Source organism: Mesoplodon densirostris, chromosome 9, assembly GCF_025265405.1.
Source record: "Mesoplodon densirostris isolate mMesDen1 chromosome 9, mMesDen1 primary haplotype, whole genome shotgun sequence".
NCBI lineage: Eukaryota > Metazoa > Chordata > Mammalia > Artiodactyla > Ziphiidae > Mesoplodon > Mesoplodon densirostris.
Genome location: NC_082669.1, coordinates 113290695 through 113311056, shown reverse-complemented (window position 1 = coordinate 113311056; position 20362 = coordinate 113290695). Strand labels below are relative to the sequence as shown.

Below are 20362 nucleotides of genomic sequence, written 5' to 3'. Positions count from 1 at the left end.
CCTCGCTGGTGCCAGGGCCAGGGCTCGGCTGTGCAGGGGCTGGGCCATCACAGACCAGATGTCAGGTAGGGAGTTGGTGACGGCAACACGGACCCTCCATTCAGAGCGTGCTTTCCACGCTAGGCGGTCACGGGTGTGCATCCTGGGGCCACGTGTGCATCCCGGGGTCACGTGTGCATCCCAGGGACATGTGTGTGGCGTCCTGGAAGGAAGGAAGGCCCTGGTGCCCCGTCGGCCTCTCCCACTGGTCCCGCAAGTGTTGGGGCAGGTGAACAACCCCCATGTGCTCCGTCTTTGGGAATCCAGGGACGTCTGTGTGAACTTTAGAGAAAACTGCCGGCACCTGAGGGGAGATTAGATTTGGGGGATCCCACGTGCCTGGAACTCTGCAGATGTAGTTTAGATTAGAAACATCACAGAAGCCACACCTAAACCCAGAGCCGTGCTGCGCGGATCTGCTGTTGGTGCTCTTTGACGGTGGGTGTGGACGCTCATGTTAGGAAGGGCTTTTCTCCTAGTTTTGGAAGCAGCTGCGCTCAGATGTCGTGACTCAGTCCCAGATGTAGCCCCGTCGTCCACACGCGTGTCAGGCACCGGCGGAAGCGTCGTCACACGAGTGATCTGTACAATAATTAACGTTCAGTTCAAGCACAAACATCAGGTAGTCGCTGCACTTGCTAGAAGGTCCCAGAGCAACGGCTGTCAGAGCGTTTGTGGAACTGGGGTTGGAACTGAGAGGGCGTGGAACCCGATTCCCACGGCAAGGAGTGAAGACACCGGGGCAGGGAGGACCCCTTGTCCACCCCGGGAGCATCCAGCAGGGACCGGGGAGAGGTTTGCTGCATCCCCTCAGACCCTGGGGCCTGGGGAGTCCACAGAGGATGCTACCTGTGACGTGGGCGGAGGGTCGGACAAGTCCTCCGGGTGCCACACGTGGGGGGCGGGACCGGGAAGACTCGACTCCGCCGCGACAGCAGGGGTGGAGAGGGAGGGTGGCGTTACTGCAGGACGTGGTGATGTTTCTTGTACAGGGAGGTGACCGGGAGGCCCCGTGGCTGGACGAGCCACCGGAGCTGTGGGCGCCACGGCAGGAGCTGCTCCAGGAGCGCTCGCTGCGCTTGCGGCGAGGCCCAGGCTCCTGGGTGGAGCGTCCGACAGCAGAGGTGCTGGAACGACGGCCATGCTACCCCTGGGGGCTCCGCAGTTCCCTCTGCAGAGGGCCCGGCCGGCCAGGGAGCTGGGCCAGAGGCCGCCTGAGGGACAGGACCAGAGCGAGACCAGGGGTCACGAGTATAGGTGGCCCCTGAATGCCAAGAAGCCCTGAGGTGCGTGGAGGCGTGGTCTGAGCTCCCACGACCTGGGGCAGCGGGCCGGCCGCTGGGTGACGCGCTCGGGAAGGAGGGGAGGGGACAGAGTGGATGCAGAGGAGGTGGCAGGTGGCACACGCCTGACTCGGGGATTTGGTTCCTGCTGGCGGCGTTTCTGCCGTTTCTGAGAGCGTCGCTGTGCTTTCCACGTGACTCTTCTCAAGCCCAGTCCCTTTCACCTGAGTCTCACTCTCGTGCACTTTTCCTTACACCCCTCTTATTAGCAGTGCCTTTGAAACGATCTTGTCATAGACGCTGGAATTGGCGTGGAATGGGTGGGAGGCCGGGCAGGGGGCAGGGCCAGGTTGGACCATGCAGGTGACAGGCGGCCTGGCAGCGTCTGGGGGGGTGCAGGGCGGCGTCACCTGTGACTCAGCTGGGCTCCCTTTAAGGAAGGACAGCCCTTGGGTCCACAGGGTCCTCATCGTAAATGGAGGCGACCGCGCCTGCCTTGCTGGAGAGATTAAACACGATACGCGCAAAGCTCCCGTGCGCACGGAGGCTCAGCAGATGGCAGGCACGTGGTTTTGTTCTCAGCGGTGCTGTTTGGTGGTTGAATCTGTGCAGACTGATAAGATCCCATGGCTTCAGCGAGGAAGGCCCAGCCCCTGGACCAGGGGAGGGCAGTCGAAGCGAACACTGAGCCTGTCGTGGGGAACCTCACCAATCACCAAGAGCAGCTGCCTTGCCAGGGGCATCCTGGCGGCCGGGGCCCCTGGAAACCACGCGTGTGACGGGAAGGGCCACCCTCGAGCCGCCCGTGCCGTTCCGGCTCCCTCGACACCAGCTCCTGGGAGGTGTCTGGGAGATGACGGCCCAGGAGCTGCGGAGCTGGGACAGTCCTGACGAAGGCGGCCTCCCTGCCCCGCTTCAGACGAATCAGTTGTTAAAAGGGGGATGTACGGGATGTACTTTCCAAAGTCACGTGCAACACAGTATTTAAAAAGCTTTGAAATGTTTTTTTTTTACCAGATATTCATTTTTAATTTTTATTTATTTATTTATTTATTTATTTTTGGCTGTGTTGGGTCTTCGTTTCTGTGCGAGGGCTTTCTCTAGTTGTGGCAAGTGGGGGCCACTCTTTATTGCGGTGCACGGGCCTCTCACTGCTGTGGCCTCTCCCGTTGCGGAGCACAGGCTCCGGACGTGCAGGCTCAGTAGTTGTGGCTCACAGGCCTAGTTGCTCCGCAGCATGTGGGATCCTCCCAGACCAGGGCTCGAACCTGTGTCCCCTGCATCGGCAGGCAGATTCTCAACCACTGCGCCACCAGGGGAGCCCAGCTTTGAAAAATTTTGACAACTCCTGTCTGGCAATCCCCTGCCAGTTGTTTTTTTTAGTGAGTAGTTCTAAAGATTTCAGTAAGTTTTTTAAACAGTTCCTTTCAAGAGAATTTTAAAAATACCCGTCACTTTCCTCATGCTTTTGGTTCCTGTGGCTCCCTTGGGAACAAAATACTGAAAACAGTTTCCATAACAATTTTTCTTTTTCCCTTGCAAGAATATCTGCTTGTTATTGTTGGATATTGGGGTTGATGTGAATTTTTTGTAAGTGCCCTGCTGTGTGTGTGTTAGAAAAGCGAAGCCTGTGGATAGAATTCCTGGAATCTGGGAACAGAGTCACAGTGACCCCGCAGAGCCACCCCCGCGGAGGTCGCGTGTGGAGGAGCAGCACCTGGGGTGCGTGTAGCGTTCAGGGAAGAGGCCCGTGTGCTGAGTGGTTCTCACGCCTGTTAAACGGTCTCTTCCAGGGTCTCGGGACCAGCGGTGACCTTCAGGGTGCGCGCCAACGTCCAGAACGTGACGGCGGCGGACGCTGCGAAGGTGGCAGGTGAGGCTGCTTCCGCTTAAGCGCACGTGCCCACCCGGGCAGGGAGGGGGGCCAGCTGCTCGGAAGACAGCCGTCTCCCCAGAGCCCCGATGCTCATCGGGTGGTGCCCGGAGGGGAGTGGCTGGCCTCCTGGGGAGGGGCGGGGGACGGCGACCGCACTGCTCCCTCGGATAGAAAGCGGTGTAGGGGCGGGGCTCCGGCCTCTGCGATGACCCCGTGTGGACAAAACGATGCCCTTGTGCTTTGAGGTTTTCCGTCCCGTCCCAGCCCAGCCGCTCACACGGGCTTCACCGTGTCCACCTGGCCCACGAGAGCACGGGACGAAAGTCTGAGTAGCCCAGTGCTTGACCTCTTAGAGCCCAGCCCGTCACCCGCTCATGCATTTTGAGATCTTCTGGGGGGGTCCCAGCGTGTGGTTGGTGTTTGTCACTGAATGAAAAATGCAAAGCTCAGAATGTGGGGTGTGTACGAAGGCTGCTTTCCCCTGCACCCCACGTTTGTTTTCAGCTACTGAAAACTTGTGTAAAATGTACAGTCTTTCCGCCCAGTAAGAAAAATATAGGAAACGTAACAGAACCTGAGCCTGATGGTTTCCAGTAACTCAGTGGGAAGGACTCCCGTGCTTCATGGTCCTTTGTAAGCGCAGTGACTGAATGCACCAACCCAGACACAGCAGAAAATGACTCTCTGTTTCAGCCAATCCTGTATGTGGCTAAATATATGAACTATTTTTAATGAAACTTACATTTTCACCCCACTGTACAATGCAGCACGGTATTCTGGCTGATTTAGAGATCTGGACATTTAGTTCTCGTCAATTGCGGTATCATCTTATGGCGTCTTATTAACTTAAAGTTTCTTCATCCAGTGATGGGCAACAGGGCATAAAAATAGCTGTAACACCCTATTTTGGTTGCTGTTGGCTTTTCCTTGTAGGATATTTTGGTGCCCTTAGGAACTCTGATTTGCTGAAAGGAATGATTTGGGGAACAGAATTTTTGGTTAAAGAAGAATTCCTTGCGGAGTTGTACTACTTCCCAGAAAGCCTGTGGAGAGGTGACGCGCACGCCCCCGGCCCACACGCCTCCCAGGCTTCCTTTCACTGTAAGGGGTGGAGCTCGGGGTCCAGCTGAGCGGAGCAGCCTAGTGGGTCCCAGAGAAAGGAAGTCAGCAGATTCCATTCTAAACACTGCTGGCTGAAAAGGAGCGGAATTCCGTGTTAATGGCTTCGCTCTGTGTGACCACGGGCTCTCTTTCCCTGCGCAGCACCCATTTTATGGTCCTCGTTCTTCAGCATAAGAGATTATTGAATATATTTAAGACCAAATCAGTTATCATTTTTTATCCAGAAATGCATTAACAATTGTTCCATAATTGGCAATTCATCCCAGCACTGGGAAGTAATACTTTCAAAATTGGATTTGCTAGAACTTAAGGATGCTCTGAATGGAATAAAATGGAATGAAGTCTTTTTATCTTTTAGAATTGTGACAATATATTCATGACAATGGCATTTCATTTATTTTATTGCTTTCTGTGGGAAATGAGGTTGATTATTTGAAGTCTGGTTCCTTGGTCATTTTAAATGTGGTCACATCAGGTACTGAGGGGGAAATGGCACGTGCAGTTTGAGTGTCATATCAACAACCCTCTAAATACTGAAATTTCTGAATTACATTTTCGTGAACCAGTGTAGCTGTGCCAGCCAGGGTGTTTCTTGCTTGTGCAAAATGGATGACATATGTGCATAATTTAGAAACTTCATTTCTTTTGTATTTTAAATAATTTCATGATGTTATGGTTGTACCTGATGCTATACAGGGAAAGGATTACGGAGGAGAGTCTGTGACCATAGGATCTGAGCGTTTGGCGGCAGAAATGCCAAACTGTGGTGGCACCTCGACCCCGGCCACCTTGAGGGCGTGTTTGCTGCCACCAAGAGAAGCACCCTCCTCCAGTGCAGGGTCCACGTAGGGGTGGACGTGACCCCGTGTTATCAGGAAGAGTTTGAACTTAGAAGGACGTTTTGTGGCTCCAGTTTTAGAAGATGATGTGGCATCTTACTAGCGTTTTGGCGGCACTGTGGGCGGGGCCGGCAGGATGGGCCGCGTACAGACCGCACAGCCTTCCGCCCGCGTGTCGGCGCCCCTGCAGATCCCAGGACCGTTTGCCCTTGGTTCTCACCGTGGGGCTTCCTGGTGCTGCGCTGTTCGCCCCTCTTATTACCAGCAAAGGGAGACGTGACCCTGTGATGGAGTTCAAAGGGCATTTCCTTGGCCTATTCTGCACAGGGTGGTACAGAACTTAATGAAGAGTCATGTAGCTGATGACACGTCTGTCCCCATCAGACATGGTCCGTGTTTGTCCTGAAAGGTGGATGCAGTGGGTTTCCTTATATGGGTGGTTCTTTCCTGGGCATTAATTAATGAACTTGGGCGTGGACGTCAGGTGTGAGTGAACAGTGGTTCCCAGGTGACACTGCCTGTGTTCAGAGCACACAGAGAACACGGGTGGTTGCATTCAGTCTTCGTGGCCACGTCATCTAGTCAAATTGAGCAGGACAGAAAAATCCTTTTCTCATTCTTCATTTTCTCGGTAGCTTATCCTTAAGTAACGTATTTCTAACCCGTGTGTGCGTCTCCCTTCAGGGAGGATGTGCTTGATCACCTTTAGAGGAAGCACGTGCTTTGCTCCCCGCGCCCCGCAGAGACGCCTGCCCCATGGCCCCCGGGGCCGTGGCCTCTTGCGTCCGCTGCGCGTCCCTCCTGCCCTGAGATCGGCCGTGTCTGCTACCCTCCCAGGGGTCTTTTCAGCCTCAGCTCCTCTTTGCTGGGGTGTTTGACTCGTGACTGTCCGGCAGGTGACGGGCCTGGCTCAGCGGTTTGTCTCCCTTGGATCTTAGCGACACCAGCTGCGTCCTGTCTAATCCAAGCTCTGGCCTCAGCACTCGGCTTCCATTCTTCCTCTGGGCTCATTTCAAGTAACACACGTGATTTTAAATCTTAGCATCTCCTGTTTGGAGAACGATGCCTTTAAACACTGTCGGGTGCGAGCCCAGGGCTGGGAACCGGGACAGCTGGACGCCAAGACCCACCCCGGACTGTGAGCTCTGCCCAGCCTCCGGGTGAGGGGGGCAGGCATGTCCTTCGCAAAGTGCGATGCAGTCGCTCCTGGGAGAACGGAGTGACCCCTGCTGTGATGCCCACGCAGCGCAGCCGTCTGGACGGCCGACCAGGCTTCTCCCTGACGGGAGCACCACGCGAGGCCCAGGCCACAGGGACATCTGCAGAGCCCGGCCTTCAGAGGAGGGGACGCCTCACCTGGGTGCTTGTCGGGGGGGCTCTGAGGACCAGCATGGGTGCCAGGTGGGCTGGAGGGGAGAAGGGGGCTGTGCAAGGGTCAGCCACGGGGCCGGGCGGGGCCGGCAGCTTGACTCTCACCCGAATCAACTCGCAGCGGAGCCTCTGGGTCCATGAGAAGGGCTCAGCGAGTTCATGGCGGCCTGTGGGGTCAGCGCTGCCTTCCTGACACCCAGGGGGCTTGGCCGCGCCTGCACGAGGAATCCCAGAACAAGGAGGCTGCCGGCCCAGGGGAGGAGAGGCTCCTTGCTGTAGCGCCAGCTGCACACACAGCTTCCCCCGACGGCCCGGGCTGCTTGCCGTGGTCACACCCTCTGTTCTCGCCTGGGACGCAGTGCCTGCACCTGTGAGTGTGGGCAGGCAGCTGTGCGTGTAGGTACCCGAAACCAGTTTTGCACCCAGTGTGCTTTCATTGTGATTGAGAGACTGGAGTAAATGTTAGAGGGACTGGTGAGCCCTGGAGCTGGAAGGAAGGCTGTGCTTTTTCACCAAGACTGAGGAGGGTGCTTTGGAAGTGCTCGCACAGTCCAGCTGCTCAGAAGCCGTGCTATTCTGCAGGGGAGTGGGGTGCCTGGTAAAAGGTGGGAAAAGCCAAAGCCTACAGGGACTCTCATCTTCTCCAAGACATAACACGAGAGAATCGGAGGATGTTTTAAGTAAAAGGGACGTCGGGGTTCCTCCTGATCTGCGCCTTGTGACACAGATGAGAAACACAGGCCAGAGTGGCGGCGGGCTTGTGGTGGGACGCAGGGAGCCTGCGGGGTCCGCTGACCGGCCCGTGGCAGCAGGCGGGGAGTGGCCTGGTCTCAGCTCCCCAGGCAGTTCTGGCGCGGTCGCCTCGCAGCCTCGGGCAGGTTCCAGGTCGAGGGCCCGTGAAGCCTGGCTGAACCTTGGGGGTCACCAGCGACGGGCAGGGCGCCCTGCAGGGTCAGCTCACCTGCTGCTCCCATTTCAGCAGGCGGGTTGGCGGACGCGGCGCCCGAGGACTGAAGCGGGAAGACAGGCAGCAGAGGGAACCGGCCGGGGGCCTGGGGACTCGGCAAGGGTCTCGGACTCCAACAGGGTGATTCCGGAAAAGAAACTGAATAATTTTTCAGCTCTGTCTGTCATGTATCCCGTGTTGTTACCTGGAAGGGACAAGCTTGCTTTATTTCGCTGAACGGATAGACTGTGTGTTTCCAAAGCAAAGTGCGCGACAGAGGCCCGTCCTCCCGCTGGCCGTCAGATGCATCCTCCATGTCTGCCGTCCAGGAACGAGGCTCATCTGGGCCGGGGGTCACCATGGCCGAGTGAACGTTCCCCCTCCGTAGAGGGAATGTGGCCTGGAGCCCCTGCTTTAGCGGGTGCTTGTGCTTTTCCTGAGGATGAGAAAGGAGTCTAAGGCCTGTTCGGGAGGAAGCAGGGGTGGTGACGGCTTCATCCTGGATGGATTCGCGACCAGCTGCAGAACACACGTCGGGTGGAAAGGTGCCGCTCTTGCTCCTGGCAACAATGAATCTGTTAACAGTCACAACACGCTGTCCTCTGGGGGCTCCTCCAGCGTCTGCAGGACTCAGCTCGGGAAGGTCCTGTGATGGCAGTGGAGGCTGTTACCTCTTCACACTCACGTGAAGACAGAATCTGCTTCTGTCCGGATAGACCTGGAGACCTGTCTGCAGACGGAGCTCCTGGCTCATCCTCGGTCCCAGAAGGGTATTTTCTGGCTTCTTTGGGGCACCCCCTCCCACTGCTACAGCCCCCAGCAGAGTGGACGGGAGGCTGAGACCAGGCGTTTTCAGGGCCCAGGCCTCACTTTCCTCCTGGGATCTGGCTGGCTGCCTCGGAGTTAGATGCAATCCAGAGCCGAGGGCTGTTAGTGGGCACCTGTCAGTGTCAGAACCAAATGCCGACACGATGCGATCCTGCAAAGGCAGAGTCGGGGTCGAACGAGAGTCGGGACGGGACTGGAGTCCAGAGCTTGGGGGTGCTGGGGGGCCAGACCCACGCGGGTTCTGGAAGCTGTCAGCATTGGCCGGGGCTGGGCGTGCGAGGGTGGAAACGTGGACCCGGGCTGGCCTGCTTACTCCCTGGCCATACGCGCGTGCAGAACTGGGGAGTGGGAAGGGGCTGGCTTAGCTTCGAGGCGTCCACGCCGAGGACTTGTACGTCCTGTTGTCTCTGGGGTCAAGGCGTCTCCTGGAGCTGCTTTTAGTCGAGGCCAGTTTCCCACTTACCAGTCACTGGTTGGTACCAACGCAGGGCGGCCAAATGCCAGGCCCTGTGCCGGCAGTGGGGATGCTGGGGTGACGGAATAGAGACTGGGCTCTGGTGAAGGTGCGGCCCAGCGGGGGAGACGGAGGAGGAGGACGTACATATGCAGCACGATGTGATACGGCGCGGCACGGGGCACGTGACGTGCTCTATGGCGTAGTCCAGTAAGATGCCAGGTCATGCAGTGTCGCATCGCGTGCACTGTCACGTGATGTAATTTTGTCATTACGTAATTATTTGCTATTACCTGACATTGTATAGTACACGATATAGCATGACGTGGTGGATGGTATGTTACAGCATAGCGGTATATGTAGCAGTACAATGTAACGTCCTGTAAGACAGCACACCGTACGGTAGTGTACTGTACATCACATCGCCTCAGGGAATGTGGAGCGGTCTGAAGAGAAATCAGGCAGGGCATGGGCGCTGGACGGGTCGGGACGGGAGCTGGTTTAAATGGTGGCCAGACAAGGCCCTGAGCAGCCATAGAGACAGAAGCCGAGGTTGCCAGCAGCCAGGCCTCCATGCACGAGCATTGGGATGTCTGCATCTCTGGGTCGGGGCCCTGGATCTGGGAGTTGGCGACACGATGCCCAGCACATCCTTGGAGTCTGTGGTTGTCAAGGTGGGTTTTGTAGTCTCACGCTTATAAGCCCTGTTTCCTTCCTTCTTTCTCCTTCCCTCTTCCCGCTCTGTGCTGGTGCCAGGAGTCACAGAGAACCAGACAGAACAGGTCTTGTCCTCTCCAAGCCTGGTGTCTGCTGGAAAGAGAGACACTGTGGCCCAGACAGCCTGAGAAGGCAGGGAGCGCTTCCTGGAGGAGGCGTCTCGCGGGAACACTGGGGTTCACGAGGGGGAGTGATGGGCCCAGACCTGCAGTTTTAATTGTGACACATAACACTTCTGAAAGCTCCCGGCTTCAGCTCGAGGGATGTATGGGGAGACGAGGTGCGCTAGAGGTGTTTCTGTGGTCCAGAGGGACACGCGTCACGGATGGGGACACGGCGACATCGTGGGTGAGGTCACAGGGGCCCTGGGGACACGTCTGCTGGACCTGGTGTATGATGACGGTGCTAGGTGTGCGAGAAGCATCCAGGCTGAGGGCACCAGATTTTCTGGCTGGGTCACCCGGGCAGAGGGGCGTTTGCCGGGCGGTGGGGGGGACAGGAGGCACTCAGGACAGGATGACATGTTATGGGGACGCGGTAAGTGCGGTTTGGCCCATGTGCGTCTGGGGCCCCGAGTCTCGAAGAGTGACACATGCAGGTGCAGCTGGAGAGAAGCGGCCCCGGCAGCCCCGAGCTGACCCGAGCTGGGCAGGTGCCACCTGAGCAGCTGCTGTCTGCAGAGGGCAGACTTCTCGGTCACACGGGCCCCGCCCAGCCCTGTGACCTATGGCCCAGCCCTCTGGGGCCCTCTGACCTCAGACAGGCTGCTCCACACTGAGTCCCAGTTGGCTCGTGTGAAAATGATGCAGAAACCCTGATCCACAGGACAGTCGAGTGCTGGGTAAGGGCGTGCTGAGGAGCGGGCCCGGCACGCGGGCCCCCAGTAGGCAGTGTCCTGTGAGCTGCCCCTGGGATGAGGTTGCCAGACTCCTTCCCTACACGTGGGCCGCCCCCTCCACTGCCACAGCCCTCGGCCCCAGAGGCTCAGTGCTGATCTCAGTGGTCAGGGCGTAGCCGGCCGCCCTTGGAGGAGGTGACCCACCTCGTGCAGGGCTCAGGTGGATGCTGTGTCCAGTGATGGGGCTCCGGCCCCCCGGCGACACGCAGAGGACATGCGCTGCTGTCCCTTTGCCCTTCTGCTTAGTGAGTGTCCAAAACCCCAGTCCTTCCAAGTCACACAACTGTTCCCACAGTTGATCGTTGTGACGCTTCGTCGGCACGTGACTGCTGTTCCTCCCCATCTCAGCACAAACCTGAGCGTCTTTGTGCCTAAGTGGAAGGTGGCTGATTTTAAAAATAGGGCTGTGGCCGCAGTGCGAGACAGGCACCCACAGGAAGAGATGCAGTGACAGCACGGGCGGGCCACCCGGCAGCGTGCTGGGACGGACAGTGTGGCCCGTGGCCGGGGCCTCCCTCAGCAGTTTCCAGCGGCCCTCCTGCCCCCGGCCGCACAGCTGGGCGAGCGCAGTGTGTCCAAGCCACCTCCCCAGGGCTCTCTGGCTGCACCAGTCCCCATGGCAACGGCGGAACAGCGGAGCAGCCATGAACATGTTTTCCTGTTTCTGCGGGCCGGCTGCTCCAGGTGGGGTCTGAGTAGAGGCTCCCAGCCCGCCCCTCCCCGGCCCCCACGATGCTGGGTTAGTAAGCCTGGAGCCCTGCGCAGACCTGGGGGGCCTCCTTCCTCCTGGGTGGCCGTCGGACCAGCTCTACGGCCAAGCTCAGGTCTTTGACACTTGAGGTGTCCTGATGCTATAATTTCAGAGGCCCTGTGACGCCTAACTGTTTAACAGATTCTTCCCACAAGCGCTTCAGTGTCTGAGCCCCTCACCATTTCTCCTAGACACACCTGCAGCATGGAGCCCCTCCGCACACCTGGCAGCCATGGGCAGTCACCTGCCTGGCCCAGGGCAGGTCCCGCAGATGCTGGGATCAGGAGAGGCACCTCTCGCCGCAGAACAGAGGAGGATCAGGAGCCGAGAGCCCCCTGCAGGGGGAGGGGGGCTGGGCCCTGGCTTTGTCTGTTGGCACTTGGGCAGGAAGCCCTTGGAAACTGGTGGGGATATTTGTCACAGGCAGGTCTCACTGTTAGCAGGCTGCTGAGGCCAGCGCTGCCTTCCTGGGCTTGTTTCCCACCCACTTGCCCGTTTTCCTCCTGCACAGGGACACTGAGGCTCCAATGGCCCATTCTTGAAAATGAGCCCCTAATTACAGGGCACGCTGGTACCCCGAGTCCTTCTAGTTACAGGGCACGCTGGTACCCCGAGTCCTTCTAGTTACAGGGCACGCCGGTGTCTGAAGTTCATGTAGTTTACAGGGCAGGACCTGAGGTCCATCTAATTTACAAGCGATGTTGGTACCCCAAGTCCATCTAATTCACAGGGGATGTTGGTACCCTGAGTCCATCTGGCCTTGAGACACAAGTCTGAAAAGGCACTGTGTGCATCGGGGAGCTGCGGTAACTCCGTGGGTGGCTGGGTTATGGGACAGCAGCCCTTGGGGTGACGCTGAATATGTGACATGCAAATCAGCCAGCAAACAAAAGGCTCCACGGGATGGCATGTGAGCCCAGCTGGAGCAGCTCCCACGGCCCTCTCTTTGGGAAGAGGAGTATGCACCACACGGTGGGCACCGAGTTCCAGGCGAGCTGGCTGCAGGATCGCCCGCAAGCTAAGAGCCAGTCAGCACGGGCTCCAGTCCCAGCTTGGCCCGGCGTCCCCTCTGCTCTTTCTTGGCAGCCAAAGTTGGGGACACAGACCCGCAAGAGTGGGGACCAGGGTTTGGAGCTGAGTCCCAGCCCCCGTCCTGCAGCTCCGTCGTGTGACGGCTCCTTTGTCGGACTCCCGGCTCCTTCTCCGTGGGACGGGACTGGTAATTATGCCCCTGGGGTCGCAGTGTGATTAAGCAACGGAGGAGGAGTTTGGTGTGAGTGAAACTTTGCTTCTACAGGGTTGGCAGGCTGCTGTCGCCGCCCACCTTGGATTCCTGTCGGTTTTGCTTGCCCGGAGTGCGTGGTGGTCTCCGCGTGGCCGGAGCTGCATTGGTGCCTCGTGGGGCTGGACGAAGGGGAACCAGCCGTGTGTGAGGATTGTGGGAGGGTCGCAGGCTGATGCGACCATTGCGTGGTCATTAAACGTGGACCCAGGTCAGGTCTTCCTGGAGGGGGAGGGAGGTGTGTGGCCACCGTCTGCCCCTGGACTCCCTTCTGCTCGAGGACTGAGGCCCGCAACGCGAGGGCAAAGCCTCGGTGTGGATGGTCACCCAGGGGAAGGCAGCTCCGGAAGGACGCCCGTGGGGTCGATGCCCTCGTGCTGATTAAGGCGGTTGTACAATTCCTCCTTTTCCATTTAAAGGCGGTTTGCTCTTTGTCAACACCTTGTCTTATTACAATTGCAAAGCATGAAAAAGCAAATTCACAATGAAAAGTCTTCAGCAAAAGCAGTGATAGGATTCCCTCCCACAGGATAAAATGGTACAAATAAAGTCTTGCCAATGTCACGACCAAATCGACATCCCCAAACTGCCCCTCGAGGAGGTAACCCAAGCTGCCACTTGTTGGAGAAAACTTGGTCACAATGAGCGAATATAGACGTCCCGGCGAGCCGCATCCTGTAGGTGGTCGCCTGGGTGCAGTGCTTTAACCCTGTGACTTTTAAGAATGAGAACGGTGACACCATCGGCGGGGCCTTCCTGCAGGGGCTGCTGTTTCACCTCTCTTGGCTGCAGAGCTTGGAGCAGGGATGCTCCGCGCTGGGAGACAAGCAGACCACGGGGCAGCAAGGGCAGCACCCCTGGCGCTTCCCCGGCTTCCTCGTTTCTCCTCCTGCGCAGTGAGGGAGTGAAAGGAAAGGGCAGGCCAGGCCCGGAGCCCCTGCACAGGGGCCGCCTGCTGGCCAGGGCTCTGCCTGGGCTGCTGCCCGGGGCCCTGCAGCCCACTGCCCCTGCGGACGCAGCCCGGCCCTTCACGTACCTCCACCGGCTCCTCCTCCAGCCCCCGTGCTGCCCTTCCGGCATCTCCCAGCCCTGCCTCTTCCCCGGACCCCGGACCCCAGACCCCGGATCCGCACCAGCTTAGCAGGAAGCCTCCCAGTCCGCCCGTCACTGCCCACTCGACCCACTAGGCCTCCCCCTCCTCCCCCAGGGGCGGCCCTCGGCCAGGCTGGCTTCCTGCGGCTCCTGGGCAAACCACAGTGGGCGCCCAGCCAGGCTCCCGCGTCTGCGTCTGGCTGGCAGCTCTCACCTCCACGCAGGGGAGCGGTGTGGCAGAACGACCGTGTGGCCCCCAAGGCTGTACTCTTTACTGCGTGGCCCTCTGCAGAGTCCTAGGATGGTGGTTTTCAGCGTGTGGTCCCCCAGAGCAACCACATCAGTATCGACTGAGACTTGATAAAAGTGCAGATTTCTGGGCCCCCAGGTTTCCTGAAGCCCATACTCTGGGGGGAGGACACAGTCCGTGCTGGAACCAGCCCCACAGGGGCTGCTGCGATGCAGGCACTTGAGAACCTCTGGCTGTTGTAGACAGACATCCCCAGACACCCACCTGAACCTGCGGAGGTCTCCAGACCCGCCACCCGCTGGGGCTTTGCCCACGCAGCGGCGCAGACGGTATCTGTGGTCGGCGGGGACAGCGATGTGGACAAAAGGAAAATATGGGCCCTGTTTCAAGAGCCGCCCTAAAGGGAGGAGTCCTGATTAAAAAGTGCGTTTATGGCAGTTTCATTTATACGGAAGTAGAAACTTCATCCTAACCCTCCCTCCCCTCCCTCCGCCCATCTGGACACACCTCTGACTGTCCAGGCTGTCCCAGCGCTTCTGCGTTGGCTTTGCTGCTGCTGGAGGAGATGGGAACAAGCCTGCGCTGCCCCCAGCTCTGATGTTGTCATGTGTAGCGATGACTGCTCCCCTGTGATGCTTCCCAGGACGAGGGGAAAGGCCGGAGGGTCTGCTGGCTGCGTCCCGCTGGTCAGCCTTAAGGACCTGCTATGGGGTCTGCTTGCCAGTGTGACCCGGGCCCACTCGGCTCCTGTCACCGGCTCTTTCTTGTGGCAGCCCGAAGTGCCAGCAGGGCAGGCACCTCCAGAAGGCGGCCCACTGGGTGAGAGCTGGGACCACTCAGAGTCCTAGAGGTAACCTTAACCATAACATCTTCCCATGGAAAATCATTTTTTGTGTTTCACAATGTTTTGGAACGTCTCCACCGCATTTTGTAAATGCCTCACGTGTCCACCTGGAAGTCGGGACCCCTTTTAGTGCTCAGAGGGTCTTTCTAGGTGGAAGAACTTGGGAGACATTGAGAGATGCAGAGGAAGTGCAGCCCCTTGGGACGCACACCTGGTTAAGGCTGTTTCCCACCTGGAGCCAGAAGGGCGGACCCCTCGGGAAGGAGGGAGGAAGCACCTGGCTGAGAACTCAGCGACCTGGGTTGGGCTGGAACCTGAGGGTGGAGCGTACCCTCATCCGAGCCCTCCTTATTCTCGACTTTAAAGAAACGTTTTCAGGAACCAAATGATCACGTAACTTTCTTCTTCTAAAATAATACAGAGAGACACTGACATTCTCATGCTCTGGGGTAATCTCCATTCTGAATATGAAATGTCTCATCCTTTAAGAAAAGTCAGATTTCGTTTATCTGTAATTAAATCCAGAATGTGTTATTATTTGAAGGCCCTCGTGGATTTTCAACTCTGTTGTTCTAAAAATGAATAGAGTGAGGGACTTCCCTGGCGGCCCAGTGGTTAGGACTCCGCGCTTCCACCGCAGGGGGCGCGGGTTCCCTCCCTGGTCGGGGACCTAGATCCCGCATGCCCCGCGGTGCGGCCAAAAAAAAAAAATGAACGAGTGAAACGGTTCCCAGCACCAGTTTAATGAATGGTTCCACTTGCTGTACTGTCCACCCATTGTGGAAACAAGAGTCCTGAAGCATCCATGGACTTGACCTGCGGCTGTGCTGTTGCCATGACCCCGTCCACCCCGCGCACAGCACCGCTGGCAGACACCCTTCTCATAAGGCACAGCTGGCGGCCTCTGTGCCTCTCAGACACTCAACCTGAGACTTACCTTCACACGGCCAGAACACCACTGGAGAACAGCTGGTGCTGGAGGCCTGAGCGCCGAGGGTGGGTCACCAGCCTCTCCTGGAGGTTCCCCAGGACGTGTCCACGCCGGCCTCTGAAAGGAGCCCTCATGGGGACAGCACACCTGCGGCCAGTTAGGGAGCTTCTCTGCAGCTCTCCGCCAGGCAGCCCCACGATACTCCTCGGAGCTCGCGGCCAGGGTAAAGGCCGTGTTCCGGGGAGCTCTCAGGATTCCTACCAGGAGGCGCTGAGAGTTGCTGAGCCCATTGTTTCTCCTTGCCCTGATGGCCTGGAGCCTCACGCTTGGACTCCGTGCCCACGCGTTCACCGTTTCCCACCCGGGAGCATGGCGTATACTGTTTCCTGTCACGTGTCATGTCTGTTGTATGCTGTCTCGCTGTGTCCCATCCTGTATTGCTGTTTCACACCGTGTCCTACTGTGTCGTGTCACTGCCCCGAGCTCCTTGGGAGCTGCTTTCCGTCCCCTCGGAAGCCGGCGGAGCATCAGCCATCACTGCCGTTAGCTGCTCATGCCCCACGTGGGCCGTCGGTCCTGACTTTCTAGGGGACACCAGACAACCTGCAGTTCTTTGGACGGTCACGTGCACAGGGTCATGAGGACCCCATCCAGCTGCACTTGGAGGACCGTGCGACCGACCGGTAGTCCCGCTCATGGGAGGGGACCTTCCACCTCCCTGCCTATAACCAGCAGGTGTCCCCCAGCAGATGGCCTTCTGGAAGTCACTGCAGTGGGTGGGGTCAGTGTTATGTGGAGGAAGACGGTGTCATTGAGAAAAGGGTTCTGAGAAAGATGGAGCCATTGGCATCCTTCAGATACAGCGAGTAGGCAGCTCTGTGTAGAAGGCTCCCTGGGTAGGCAGCTCTGGGTGGACGGCTCTCTGTGTGGACGGCTGTGTGTGTAGACGGCTCTCTCTGTAGACGGCTCTCTGTGTGGACAGCTCTGGGTGGACGGCTCTATGTGTAGACGGCTATCTGTGTAGGCAGCTCTGGGTACATGGCTCTCTGGGTAGACAGTTCTCTGTGTGGACGGCGCTCTGTGTGGAGAGCTGTCTGTGTGGAGGGCTAAGCAGTGATTCTGAGCGGAAGCAAATGAGGCCCCCGGCACAGAGCCGCCCACGGCAGCAGTCAGTGCTGGGCCTCCCATCGCCTGGGCCCTTTAGATTGCCCACACAGACCACACGCAAGTGAGAGCGTGGCGCAGGCATCTGTGTTATTTTTCTCTCACACCTGGACCCGGATGCTTTGGCCGCAGGGCCAGGAGGCGGGCCTGGCCGAGCACCGCACGGAGTGACGCTGCCTCCGCAGGTCAGTGGTTGTGGCGGACGTACGCCTTGCTTATGGACTTCCGAACGCTTGTCTTAAGAGAGGAGGTTCGTCTCAAGTCACACTTTCCCAAAAGTTGCGTGATTCTGGCTGGAGAAATGGATGTGGTGGGATTGGCGCCTTGACCGAGGCCCCTGCAGGTCGGACTAGAGCAGGGGCGTCTCTGGCTCCTTCTGGAGTTGCCAGCAGGGAAGCCAAGCAGGTGAGGGCATGGAAAAGGGAAAGAGGAAACGTGGGTCCCGGTCGCGGACGGAGGCGCGGCGATGCAGCTGCCCGCCTTGCACATGGCGCGTGTGGGCATCGCCCCCGGACCCCAGTCCCACCTTCGGTCAGAGGAGCTCTGAGGGCTGCCGAGCAGTGCCTGCAGCCCCGGCACCTGACCAACAGCCCCGTCTCACCTGGCTTTATAGACATCAGGCAGTTCCCACCTTCCCTGGTGAGAACATTGACTTGTGAACCATCAGCAAACGATTCGAAGGGTGTTGATGAGGTGACGTCTGGCAGCCAACCTGTCGGGTTGACCCTCGTCACTGGAAAAGGGTGCTTCAAATCAGAAAGAAAGTGGGCCTTGGGGGCCTTAAGTGCCTGACCCCACCTGGGGCACAGGGCAGGAATTTGTGCTGGAAACAAATCCAAGAGAGCCTTCTATGAAGTGGTTTTCCCCACACTTTCCCAGGACTGACGGGGGCTGAGAGAGCAGCACGGCCCCTTGGGCGCTGCCCACAAGGCCAGCCCGCCCCGTCCTTGAGCGTCTGTCTGTAGGAGACGCACCTCTCACCGCCGAGGGGCTGTGATTTATGGAGCATCTGTGAGACCTACCCAGTCTGCAGGAGGAGGGCCTCCCTTTGCCTCGAGATGAGTGGGGTTTGAAGGTGTTGACAGAGCCAGTGAAGGAGGGTGGCCGTTCCAGGCAGAGAGCGGGCAGGAGAGGGCAGGACCCTGTGCAGAGATGTGACCTGGGCCACGGGGGCCTGAGGAGGCAGGGTGGCTGGATCGAGGCTTCAAGGAAGGCGGGGCTGGGCGGTGCCGGTTAGAAGCATCCCTCTGGCGGCCGACCACCACGGGGGCTGCCGGGCAGGCAGAGGCATGGAAATCAGGGCCTCTCCTGGACTGGTCGGCGCTCGGGGCATGGACGCAGGTAGCAGGTGACCCCAGTGGGATTTGATGGACTGGACGGAGGGACCGAAACGTCAGGGGTGAATGGCTCGCGGGATCCCGGCTCTGTCACCTGGCCATGTCCAGGTGGAGGCGTGAGTCGGGGGTGCAGAGTCCGTCCCCACTGCCCCCCGTGGGGCCTCCTGTGGCCACTGGATGCTGGAGAGCTGGGCTGCCGGCAGGCCTCTCCCACCAGCCACGGGAAGGTGTTTGGAAATGCTTGCAGGATAAATTCTGCGTCTCGGAGAGTAATTTAATGTTTGTAAGACCCCGGACTCAGGCAGCTTCGCGGACGTGAGCCCCGCACGGTCCCCGTGGGAAGGTCCACGCTCCCCTCGATCTGCCCTTTTTCTGTGGCCGCCCTGGCATGGGGCGCACGCCCCTCCGGAAGGGGCTCTTCCCGATGCTCCTGTGCATGAGGCCGCCCACCGCCATCCCCTGCTGGGGCGGCCGGCTTCCTCTTTGTTCTCAGGACTGGAGCTCAGCCGAGTCAGCGCCGTGTGGGCCACATCCTGTGCAGCAGTGGTTCTGCCCCACCAGGGCACCTCCACCTCCAGAGACCCCAGATCTGAGCCCCCCTCCATCCAGGGTCTCTGGAAAGGCACCTCCTCCCCACAGGATCCCACTGTCTCTCTGGAATTTCCTTAAATCTTCCACAGTTGGTTTAAACACTATGTAAATGCAGAGAAACTTCCTTACATGCAGCCTCCAGAACACGCCTGTTATGTTTAAATGTTTGTCTTTTACCACACTAAACAGATTTAATCCCTTTAACAGTTTGTAATAAAACACGCAGGAAAGCGTGTTTCCCATTCGGTCGCGATAGTCCTCGCTCTTTGGAGCGCCGCGCGTCGAGTGTGAGATGCTGCAGTGGGTCCTGAACGTTTCTCTTTTTCTCTTTCTCGAATAACCTGTTTTCTTCTATTCCACACTAAGTGGTGGCCTTCCCCCAGAAGCCACCCCGGTGTCACAGGCCTAATGAGGAGATGCAGAGCCCCCGCCCACTTCTCATGCTCCTCTGGGAAGCCACCGACGTCGCCGCAGCAGTGGCTCCGACCCCGCGGGCGCCCCTCCGTCAGGTCCTGTGGCGCGTCTGCCCCGTCGTGAGCTTTTCCACGGTCTGAGCTCCTCTGACGCCCGCTCTCTGCTCCCTGAGATTCTGTCCCAGGCAGACCTTCTGGGTGAGGTTATGGGAACCGCCTCGACTGACGTGATCCGAGGTTGAAAGGACAGCCCCCCCAGACGACGTGGGGGTGAAAAAGCAGAACTTCTGTGTTGCCGTATGGCCGCGGTCAGGGCTCCAAGGAGAGCGCTGTCCAGCAGAGCCCCTTCCCCGAGGCTGATGGGGGCAGGAGCCGGACGGGCGCTCACAGCCCCACGCCCTCCGTCCCCGGCCGGCAGCAGCCGCCCTGGCCGAGATCGGGGCCCTCAGGGCCCCCGCGTGGGGCAGGGAGGTGAGAATCAGCCCGAGTCCCCCCCGGGTCCTGATGTTTCTGATGGTGAACGGCTGAACCCCAATCACCCACAAGCTCCGTAGTCATTGCTTTTGGCGGAATCCCGGGAGGGCCCTCAGTCCTTCCTTAACTTTCAAAGCCCAGTTTCCAGACGGTTTTTGCTCCTTTCTGAAGAGAAAGAAACCAAGGAACAGGTGACGGGGCTGTCAGAGGAGGTCACTCACTATAAGAAGATGCGCGTAATAAATGTGAGGACGCGCCCGACAAAAAGTCCCTCGTGGAGTCACTCCGTGTCAAGTTAATCCTGCTGCTGAAGAGAACGCCGCCATCTGTTTGAACAGCCTCTTGCCTTCACTGCCCGGGACCCTCTCTGGATCAGAGGCTGAGTGTCCATCACCCGGTGAGCTCATCCGAGGTGACAGCCTCCGACGCAGACGGGGACCCTCCTGTCAAGGGCTTCTCGTCAGAGGCAGAGGCCCACGTGTGTACTCACCCCCTCCCCTCGGGCGTGAGCGACGCCGGCTAGTAGCTGCCCTCCCGCTGTGCCAGGTATTCGTCGCAGATTGAAACTTCAGCCTTTGTGCTGCGAGCTGCTGGTACCTGCAAAGCTGTTTAGGAGGCCTGGCAGCGTTGTCTGTAGGTTCAGTGTGTGTTTTGACATGTAAATTTACATGAGGCATATTTAATCAGCCACAGTGATATGCTAATTGGATTCATCTGTGAACTGAATAAGACACACATTTGAAGAAAAATGAAGTGAACTTATTACCAGCTGAGACACTTTGTAATCAGTGCTGTGCGTCATCAAAATGCGGAAAGGTCAAGTGCCAGGTATCTGTGGGGACTGGGCTGCCCCGGTTCAG

The 20362-nt window shown here is 58.5% G+C and overlaps 1 protein-coding gene across 1 annotated transcript in view; it reads left to right on the top strand.

The window, feature by feature from the left end:
- PTPRN2 (protein tyrosine phosphatase receptor type N2) overlaps nt 1-20362 on the top strand; it is a 686072-nt gene that overhangs the window by 278186 nt on the left and 387524 nt on the right. The window contains 1 exon segment of the mRNA XM_060107962.1: nt 3116-3195. Coding sequence (XP_059963945.1) covers nt 3116-3195 — 80 coding nt within the window.